The following is an 11,028-nucleotide window of genomic DNA, read 5'->3' as shown; positions in this document are numbered from 1 at the left end:
GCCTCTTGGCGGGCCCAGCCGGGCAGGAGCTGCCGCAGAAGGGCTGGGCTACCCACCCCAAGGTCACAGCCGGGGACGAGGGGGAGACCTGGCAGAGCTCAGAGCCTGCAGAGTGCTCCCATGTTGCCATCAGAGAGCTCTCTGACCCCCAGGGTTTTGGAGGATTCAGGCAGGATGAGCCTACAAAACCTGTCCAGCATGCCAACGCTTGGACAGGACCAAGACCCACCTCTTTGTTCCCCATGGAGCTCCTGCTCAGTGTCCTCAGGCCCTGCAGAGCCAGACCAGCTTTTTGGGGCAGAGAGCTTAGAAACCAGCAAAAGGAAAGCTGGGCAAAGCCCTGCAGGAGAGAAGGATGCCCAAACCACACCTGGGCTCCAAGTTCTGGCCACAGCCCACACCCAGGCACCCACCCTAGATCAGGGCTTGCAAGTGTCTCTGAAGGTGCAAAGACCAAAGAAAAAAATTGAAAAAAGGAAGAAGATGACAAATCTTCTCTGTAAAAAGCTACTGCCAGCCCCTCTAGATAAATAAGGAACTAGAGGCGTAACACTGTCCTCATGGCTTTGTGAGCCCTCCTCCCACACGCTCCTTCCTTCCCATCCCCACTTAAAACCTCCCATCTGCAGCCCAGCGGCAGGAGAAGCCGCCAGCAACGCGACACCAGTCCCTCCAGATCCCTCATCGATCCGGAAGGGAGGACGAGCTGCCTTCCTCAGCTCCCCGCAGCCTGCTCGGCCCCGGCGCCGCCGAGCCCCCCCGCCGGGGACTGCAGAGAGCCACGCAGAGGATGTGGAGCTGGAGAGGAGCATCAGAACCCTGCCCTCCACTCCGACATGTGCTGCCCATGGCCCTCCTGCCCCTACACATGCTGCTAGAAGGCAGGGCCACACACAGGTCAGGGGGGCAGGGGGAACGCAGGCAGGGCAAGCAGGATGTAGGGGCACTATAGCCCACAACAGAACCCTGCTCCTGACTCCTGCCAGGGAAGCCACCCTGCCTCTTCCAGGGCACCCTGACCAGCACAGATCAGGAGACCTGGCAAAAATGCAGGGTGCTGTGCCCAGGACAAGGTGCTGGAGGACCTCACAAGCCACAGAGCAATGGGCTGGAGCCTCTGTCCAAGCCCTGGTCCTCCTGACCCTGGCAGGGACCACACCAGGATCTTGCTGCTGTCTTTCCCTGACTGAGGATGCAGTTAATGCAGGCTGTGTTTATACAGGGCATGTACAGCTGTAATTATAGGCACGATGTTATGATAACAGGAAATCCATGCCCTGTGGAGATGCAGGCAGAGAAAGGCACACACGGAGCTATTTGCTAATTGCCACCAACAAGCAGCCTTTTGTGCTGTGGCAGGGTATGGGCAAAGAACTGTCCCCTGCACCGGCCTGGAGCCACCAGCACCCACCTCCATCCACCCTGCCAGGTCAGTGACCAAGCCATAAGGACCCAGACAGACAGAGCCCACCCCATGGCAGCTACAGGGCAAACACACCCACCCTGAGATACAACAGGATGGGCTCTGATCCACCAGCAGCCAGGACTCAACTTCCCTAGGTTATAACCCTTCCAAAAGATAGAGGTTTTGTAAATTGGGTTGGCAGAGAGCAGCAAATTACCTCTCACTGTCCCTCTGAATGTTACCCCCAAGATACCAAGTCATTCTATGATGGAGGCACAGCCTTACCCATACCCTCAAAGGGCCAGCGAGGTGAGGAGTCATCCCTCCCCATCATCATCACTAAAAGGTCTCCTACCTTTTTGATCTTTCCGCTCCGTGTGCCCGCAAAGACGACAGTTTGTCCTCTATAGTCATAGGCAGCCACCGAGGTCATCCCATCCTCCTTATCCACAAAGAGCGGGGTCCCCTCGATGGTGACAGTCCCGCCCAGCGGCTGGTTAAAGTCCTGGCCGCAGAAATTGTCGTCGATCTGCAGAGGCTAGGGGAAGAGAACAGAGAGATGAGCTTTCTGCCAATGCTGTGACATGCTGGATCTCCCAGATGGCCACCAGCCGTCTCCCACCTCCACCCCATCAGTTACAGCAGCCCATTCTTTGCCCTTCCTGACCCAGCCATCCCACCTCACCAGTCGAGGGAAGGTATAAGCTGATGCCTCCCTAAAATTCTGTGTACTGATGTAAGGCATTTGGGACACATCCAAATCTGAACTAGCCTTCCAGACCAAGACCAAGGCTCTCAGTCCTCTGCATCTTACAAGGCCACACTTAAAAATCCAGTGGGAGTCAGTGCAGCATCCCTGCTCCCCTTCCCTCCCTGCCACTGCCATCTCAGACACGTAGGATGCCTGCACAAGCTCCCAACGGGCACACACACTCCTCAGCAATAGCTTCAAAAGGAAAACAGCTTGGCAGTAAGGCAGGAGGGGCCAAATCCTGCACCCTGACCTTCCCCCAAAGACAAAACACTTCCCAGCCAAGGCCATGCCAAGACAAACAGGCCTGGGCTCCTGGAAGAGCCTCACTTCACAGAGCAAAACCTCCAGCAAACACACTACCCACCTGCCAGCCCTGTTCCTCCTCCCGCAGGAACGTCTTTGGGAAATCCCCACATTTTTTTGTGCTACCTTGACCCAGACAAGGAGCCTGGCTTAGCCAGCTGCCTGCTCCATTCAGTGCTCGCCCACAGGTCTGGGAGAAGCCTTTGGAAGCTCTGCCTGGGGAAAAGCAGGGCTGCACCAGCCCCTCTCCACCCTTGGGGCTGTGACAGCAGGGACCCCGATGAGGACAGTTGTGCCAATGGACAAGGCAAAGCCGAAGGGATGCCCCCTGTGCAGGCCGGGACGTAGGCAGGGGAGCAGGACCAGCACCAGCTCTGCAGCACTCACCCTCTCCAGTGAGCATCCTTGCCATGCTGCCCTGAGCCACCGAGCAGAGCAGCAGACCCCGGTCACGGGGCACACGGCCCTCCCGGAGGTCCCACACTAGGCAACGGCCTCACGCGGCCACGGAGCACCAGCAAAACCCACCACCAGTAGCCCCCAGCTCATCCCAGGCAGCCAGGGGCTCCGGCCAGCACCCCACGGATGGCAGCAAGCCTGGCTGCAGGAGGTTAGGGTGGCAAGGCGGGCACGGCCGGTGGGGAGGCAGCCTGCTCCGGTCACAGGATTTTTCTGCTTCACAAGGTTCCTTACATAACTTCGAACATAAAGGGGAGAGAGGCTTTTTGGAAAGCAGCGGCCTCCAAATGAATGCCAGTCCCCAAGGGGTTTTAAATCCATACATGTGCACGGAGCGTATGGGAAAAGGCCAAGCTCCCGAGCTCCACGTAGGCAAGGGCAGTACATAGCTCCGTGATTCCCACTCGGCGCTGCCTGTGAGAAGCAAGGGTCAGCCTGGGCCAGCTCCCACCAGCAACCCGCAGTCACCCACGGCGAGGAGGGAAAACAAAACCACGGCATTTTTCCGTGCCCTGGCACGTCCCGCCTGCCGCAGCCCTGGCGAGGCTGCTCGCCCTCCCCGCCCTGCCACCACGCTGCCCTGAGGGCAGAGGTCTCGCTGCCGGCTGCAGTGGGGACTCAGCACCACGCCAGCCTTCGGGGGGACTGGGGACCACACCAGTTGGTCACGTTCAGCCTCCCTGGATGGTCTGGGGGTGCTGGGCTGCCTCCCCAGCTACTCTAGCCTCCGTTTGCACTGGGTGCCTGAGTTAGCACACAGCTAAAAATCGGCTCCCTTCCCCAGCTGACCTTTGCTTGTCCTTCCCTAAACCAGGGGAACTCCTACAGCCAGGCATGAGAGATGTGGGGATCCCTCAAACAGGAACGTGGGGCACTGTGCGCCTCTGCAGCCACAGGAAAGGGGAATTGGGCAGTGCCCAACCACAAGCGCCTTCTCCTCTCCATCAGCCAGCGCGCACACCAAGCGTCTTCCTCTGCATCCCCAGACTAGACATTTTAACACAGCAGATCCAAGAAAACCATCTTCCCAACCACAGAGTGAGAGAGAAGCAGGACTCCAGCCAATACTCAGCTCTCATCCAGGGACCCTTCAGGTGCTTTGCTGGATGAAAAAACACCCTGGACCCAACAGCCCCCCAGCAAAGCATCCAGCATCTTCCACCCAGTCACAGCAGAGGAGTTAAGGGCAATGCCATGAAGGTACTTAAGACCTGGCAGCCACTGGGTGCAGCTTCTGCTCCCTCCACACTCAATCTGCAGCTTCCTCAACCCCTTGGCTGCTGAATATGCAAGAGGAGAGATGTTTATGGTGTTTACTCCTCTCTGCTTTGTCTCAACAAACTCTCTGGGAAACGACAAATACAGCTGCGCTCCGGGACGGCAGGAGCACCCGCCGCTGCCGCCACCGCGCCGACAGCACCTCGATAAATAATTACGCCGACAATTAGCTCATTAACAGCAAAATGCCTCGTTAGGGAAGTGCAGGCAGGCAGCACAGCGAGGTCGGGCCAAGGGCAGCAGTACGGGATTACACCACCCACCAGCATCTCCGGAGGTTGAAGAGAGAGGCACAGAGGGATGGCAGGACAGAGGTACAGCAGGACAGAGGGACAGCTGTCCTCCAGCCAGCGCCAGAAGGGTCTGACATGCACCACAGCCCATGAGGGCCACTGACCTTGCAGATGCTGGGAGCGGCAGGAGGCATTGACCTCTGGCCCCTCTCCCATTTGCACGAGTGTTTGCAGGGACCAAGGCCTCAGCTCAGTGCAAGAGGGGAACTGTTTGTTTTGGGAGGGGGTTTTGTGCTGATTTTAAATCATTATTTTTTCTTTTGTTTTTAATTCAGTGCTTTCCTTCGTCAGCCCTCTGGGCTGCCCCTGGCCCACAGACACCCCCAGGCCTCAGGCTCTACGGCACAGCATCCTTCCCTCTCCCAACACTAACCTGCCTCCCCAAAACAGGGTCCAGGAATGCAGATTTCCCAGGGGAAGCGGCTTGCAGAAGCAGGGAAAGTGAGCAGGAGCAGGCATCTCCTTGATGTGCTTTGTCTCATTGCCTCCCTTCAAGCCCACTTACGAGAGCAATGAGGGAGCAGACAGCAGAGGCGAGGCTCGTGCCACTCAGCGTTATTAATTAGCCAGTAATTCACCAGTTAACACCATTACAGGCTCACCCCATCCTCCTATGTTCCTGCAGGGGCTGCAATGGGGGATGCAGGGGACACAAAGAGCCAGGGAAGAGGTTGCAGGAGGCAGGTACCAAGTGCCAGGCTGAGATGCCAGTTTTTGCATGTTAATTGTTGCCCAGGAATAATCCCAGCGTGGTATGGTTAGTTAAAACCTGCAGTTCTCTGGCTGTCACCCAGAAGGATTTAGCTTATCCTGGCCCAGTTTGGGCCAGTTTGTCACTAGTCATTGCCCTGTGCCAGCAGGCTGGGCAGAAAGCCCCATCAAGGACTCAAAACTCATTTGCCCCCTGGGGCAGAGCAGGGAAAGCTGCTCCCTGTGTCCTGCCATCCCCCGGCACCAGCTCTGCCTGTGCCACCTGCCTGGGCTTCAAGGGCTCCAGGAACCCTGAATCACCCCTGCAGCAACATCTCCACCTCACTGCCCTTTCCGAGCCCTGCTACATCAGACCTTAATCCCCCTGTTTTGGGGATGGGTGCACTGGGCAGATGTGCTCTGAGCATGTCTGGCCATGGCCATGCAGACCTCCAGCCCTGCACTGCACAGAGGAAGCAAAGAGCTGGGCCATGTAACACCAAACCCCTCTTTGGTGAAGCACCACAAGCAGCAAAACTTCTGGATGGGTTCAGAAGCGATTTAGGCAGCAGGACTGGCAGAGGGGGACAGACTGGACAGTCCCACAAGGTGCCTTTACTGTGTGTGTGAGCCCGTGCTCGGGTCTGAGGGCACCAGCAGAAGGGGTGTCACTCCCAAGACAGCTCCACTCCCCTTCCCACTGCCAGATCAGTGGATCCCAGGAAAGGAGAGAGAGACACAGGAGACAGGAATTCACCCTCCTCACCAGCACCGCAGGGGAACCACTAGCATCTCCTGAGCTGCCTGCCAAGCCTGGCAGCCTCTGCTCCTGGCTCCAGCACCAGCTCCAGAGAATCGGAGCTGCCTCACATCCCTTGGTCCCATGCTGCTAGAGGTCTGAGAGCAGGGTGCTGGCAAAGCCTCCTCCACCACGGACCAGCCTCAGCCCCTTGTTGCCACAAAGTAGCAGAGCAAGAATGCTCCTGGGAGGTTTGCCATTAAATCCCAAGAAACTACTGACTTGAGCAATTACACTCTGCCTCCTCAAAAATAATAAAAAAACCCCACGTGCCTTGTATTTTCTGGCCAGCTCTCACCAGAGAAAGCTCTGTCACTGCCATGACCCACCCAAGAGGTGGCTGCATTTTATGAGGGGCAGTACTCCCTGCCATAAAGAGGTTATATGCTCCGCAGGGTCTGGTTTGGCTTGTGCTCAGCACAGCAAGGGGCTGAGGGCTTGACTCACAATCCAGTTGTGCCTTTCCCAGCTCTGCTTGGCGTGCAGAGCAGGATGGGGACAAAAAACACCACCTGGCTTCCCTGGGGGAGAGGGGCAACCCCCAACCCAACCCAGCCCACCACGGCACACATCCTTCCACCCTGCACGAGTCACATATGCAGTACCCAAAGAGCACCTTGAGATCCACCTACTTGCACGCTGGCCACCAGGCAGCAATCCCAGGACTCTCTTAGCATGAAACCCCCTCTGAAATACAGGGGGGCAAAGTGCCCCCCCTAAAGCTGGGGGGCTCAGCACTGCCGAGGGGCACCAGGAGAGGTGAGCTGGGTGTGCAGGAGGAGGTGGTGAGCATCTCCTGCACCGCAGCCAGCAGCTGCGCGACCCAACAGGCAGCAGTGTAACGATTTCATCATTTTCCAGCAGAATTGAATTAGTTCAAAGCCAAAATCTGATTTGCAAGCCCAGCGCTCTTGACAGCAAACCCTTTACTTTGTCAGGCAGCTGTTAGCTGTCTCCTCGGGAGCTGCGGGGAGGGTGGTGGGAGGGAAGGCAGGGCTGCTCCGCAGGGACCCCCGACCCACCCGCCTGCACTGCCAGACACCCAAACCCCTGCTCGAGCAGGGTTGGGGGCTTGGTGATAGGTGCCGAGCACCAGCAAGTGGGGCTGGGGGGAGGTGGGCAACAGCAGAGGTGTTGGGACCTCCACCAGACTCTCCCAAACACACACAGGCAGCCCAAAACCCATCTCTGGCAGTTATCTGACCCTGCCTGGGGACTACTCAGCTCAGCTTGGTGGTGCCCATTGTAAGACCTCCCCACCACTCAGAGACATAATCTCCCTGCAATCACTCGTGGTTTATAAAGTTGCCTGGAAAAAGATCCAACACCACTAGCATGAAAAAACACAAACAAACCCAGAGAGCCAAGCAGGGAAGTGCCCTGCTTCCCAGCACTCACAGGCCCCACACAGAGCAGCTGAGCCACAAGCAGGGGCCAGGCACACCCATATGAGCACAAGGCAGGAGGACACATCTCTAGGAACAGAGTGGGACGCTCCCTCAGTTGGGAGTCACTGCTCTGGAATGCCAGCACTCGCCTCCTGTATCTCTGGACAACAGTTTGCACTGGCCACACTCAAAGCCCACCTCACTGATGGCACCTTGTGCCCTCTGTCCTCCTCTCCAACACCCCATGGAAAGCTGAACATTCTACTGGGACTGCCAACCTCTCCACCTCCCTTCATCAGGTCTGTACTCCCCGTCCCCCACATCCTACTGCCCCAAACACCTTCTGCTCAGCCATCGCCAAGCCCCAGAATCATAGAATCACAGAAACACTATGGTTGGAAAGGACCTCTAGGATCATCAGGTCCAACCTTCACCCTAACATTTCCCCAACCACTAGACCATAGCCTCAAGTGCTACATCTACTCATTTTCCAAATGCCTCCAGGGACAATGACTCCACCAGCTCCCTGGGCAGCCTGTTCCAGTGCCTAACCACTCTCTCAGGGAAGGATTTCTTCCTAATATCCAATGAAAACCTCAAGGTCATTTCCTCTTGTCCTATCATTAATAATTTGGGAGAAGAGACACAACACTCACAAATTCACAGTGCTTCCTGCAAGGGACTCCCCAGAGGACCTGCAGCCCTGAGGACTGAGCATCCAGCTCTCCCAGCCCAACTCACCAAATCCACAGGGCAGGGGCACCCGAAGCAGGCACCTGCACTGGCATGGGGCCCCTTGCCCAAGGCTCTCCACAGGCACCAGTAGAACCCAAACCCCAATGGCCACCCCATGGTGGAGCTGTGATCTCTGCGAGGAACACCACCAAGCAAGGTGAGCACTCAGCCACACTAACAGCACCACTCCTCCCAGTAGGAAAGCACGGCTCAGGTCCAGTCGTCCTGAAGGGACTGGCCACAGAGCACCACCAGAAGCCAGAAACAGCCTAGATGGGGTAGAGACAAACAGGGACTTACCGAGTTGATGCAGCCCAGCTCCTTATTCAAAAGCCAGGGCAGCGAGAGTTTCCCTTCCCCTCTGTAGCACGACTGGATACGCTCCTTGATCTTATCCTTGATCTTCTTCAACGTGAAGAGGCAGAGCACAGACTCCTTGGGAGGCTTAACCCTGTTTTTCTGGCCCTGGGAGAAGATGGTGAAGAGGATATCCTCCCGCTCCGAGATGCCCAGGTATTTGGCCAAAGCCTTGCCCGGCTTGGTCAGGTAGGCGTCCTGGATCAGGCGGTACTCGATGCCGTCCTGTACACAGCCAATGGGGAACTCCACGTAGGAGTAGAACTTGGGGTCGTCCACGCAGAGGCGGACGATCTTGGAGGTGAAAAACTGCTCCCCGGTGGAGTCCGGTGAGGTGAGCTGGGTATCCAGCTGCAGGGTCAGGTAGTAAACAAACTGCTCACTGCTGAAGCTGTAGATGTAGTAGATGTCGAAGGTGGGGAACTTGGAGAGTGTATCCGAGGGGATCTTGAGCTGAGAGGAGACAAACTCGTCCTGATAAACAAAGCCAAACATCTCCGCGTTCTCCTCGTTGGCCATCAGCTTGCGGCTGGAGAGGGTGGGGAAGTACTCCGACTTCCCATCGATGGGCGTCCCAATGAAGAGCTTGTTCTGCCCATTCAGCACCTCAATGATGACCCCAGACATGGTGCCCGACTCGTTGACGCTGGAGAGGTAGTGCTCCTTGCGGTGGTGGGGCTCACCGAGCTTGAAGAGGTCGTCCAGCCGCAGGAACTGGCAAATACCCTGGGAGGCACTGCCGCAGGCGATCAGCCGGTTCCCCGAGTAGTCCACCAGCAGCAGTTTGTTCACGTTGTTGGTGGTGACCAGCCCATGCGGGCAGGACTGAACGCTGGGTGGAGGGTAACACTTCTCATTGTCCTCCACAGGCCCCGTCACATGGGTCCGCAGGAGCGTGAGGTTATTAGAGAGCTTGTAGATCCGATTGACAGCCCCCACATAGACCTCCCCAGTTTTGTTGTGGACCACCAAGTGCGTCAAGCTCCAGTCTGAAACCGGGAAAGTCCTAAAGGAAGACTTGGGGCTGCCTTCCGCCAGCGGTAGCCAGGTGCTCCCCAAGAGCAGCAAGGTCCAAACGTTAATGGACAAGTGGCGCTTGAGCCAAAGGAGCCACATTGCAGCAGCCTCACATGCAGCCAAGGCCATGCCCAAACCCAGCCACAAAATAAATAGAAACAAACCCAAACTAAAGGGATGAGGGAGGGAGGAGCAGCTAACAGGACACAGTCTCCTCTGCTTCCGCTGTGCTCAACATTCAGGGCATCATGGGCACAGCCGGTCTGGTCAGCCCTGGAGGGAGAAAGACAAGAGGAGCAGGGTTAGGAGGCTTTCCTGCACCGTGTCAAGCCTGTTCCACCCCTCCCAGCAGAGGCTCAGCTGCTGCACACTTCTCCAGCAGGCACCCAAATAAAACATCCCCTACCCCCTCCTGCCATGGAGGAAGACGCATCCCCAGGGCAGGGACAAGGAAACCTTGAGATGCCTTTGTCCCACCACCTCAGCTTCAGCCACCAGCCAGCAGCCCCCTCCAAGGGCACCGTCCTGGCCTCAGCCCCACCCAAGCCCCCTCAGAGCTGCAGGCACTGGCTGGACCAGACCCACGTGTCCCCAGGAGCACCGCCACCTGCACCAGCACACTGACCACACACCAGCGCCTCAGTGGGGAGTAGCTGGCCCTGACTTGCTTTACAGACCACCAGCAGCACCAAGGTATTAGCCAGGGATGGTTGCCAAAAGAACCCAAAAGGAGCCTCCTGGCCTGCTGCCCCTGCCCCGCTCCACACAGCACTGGGAATAGACACAAAACCCCAGTTGGCACCAAGCACATCCCAAGCCCCTGCACAGAGGGGGATCTTCAAAGCACTATTTAAATTATCTGGGAGATTGGAGAGCCCTGGCATGCTACCTGCCATCCCTCCCACCTGCCTCCCTGACAAACTCCAGGAGGGCCACAGGCAGCAGCAAGCGGGCATGGCAAGGAGAAGCACATCCTTTTGGCATTTATATACATTAAGAAACACAGGGGCAGACATTAGGCAGTTGGCTTGAGAGGCTCCAGAGGGACGAGGGAGCACACGCAAGGGAGGATGGAGAGCTCTGCATGCTGCCATGCCACGTCTGGGGCTCACCAGCCTGGAGCAGCAAAGCAGCAGCGAGCCAGACAAAAACCCCACTCCAGTGTGACCTTTGTATCCCTGCAGTGGAGAGGAGACAGTCACAGGTAACCAACAGACAGCTCTGCCTTCCATGTCCACTCAGCAGCCCCTTGGTTACAGCTCCCTCCCTGCCTTCTCCGTTCCTCCACAGGCACAAGGACCCCTGGGGTAACGTGGGGTTGCGCAACCCCCCCAGCAGCACACAGCCTGTCCCACTGACACCATCAAAATCCATCTGCCCAGGGTGGCACCGTGGCTCCCAAGGTCGGTGGCTGGTTCATGAGCTCAGCCCTCAGCTCCCCGCCCCAGCCGACGCAGATAAGCCCCTGGGAAAGCAAGCTGGGCAGGAGAGGCTCCCTTTCCTTATCACCCATCTCTGACTCAGCCCGGGATAACCCGCGGGAGGATCCC

General features: G+C 57.4%; 1 protein-coding gene across 1 annotated transcript; it reads right to left on the bottom strand.

Moving 5' to 3' along the window:
* Positions 1-1,760: 1,760 nt before the first annotated feature.
* Positions 1,761-9,584, bottom strand: LOC103779744 (plexin-A1-like; the record flags this gene model as incomplete). Its single annotated transcript, XM_008947390.1, has 2 exons — positions 8,405-9,584; positions 1,761-1,943 (listed from the first exon to the last, which is right to left on the bottom strand). Coding segments are annotated over exons 1-2 (1,356 nt in total), but the record flags the coding sequence as incomplete, so codon positions are not given.
* Between the last annotated feature and the right edge of the window lie 1,444 nt (positions 9,585-11,028).

Source organism: Merops nubicus, unplaced genomic scaffold (assembly GCF_000691845.1).
Source record: "Merops nubicus isolate BGI_N331 unplaced genomic scaffold, ASM69184v1 scaffold28569, whole genome shotgun sequence".
Classification (NCBI taxonomy): domain Eukaryota; kingdom Metazoa; phylum Chordata; class Aves; order Coraciiformes; family Meropidae; genus Merops; species Merops nubicus.
Note: the sequence above shows the minus strand (reverse complement) of the source record. Positions and strands in the feature narration are given on the sequence as shown.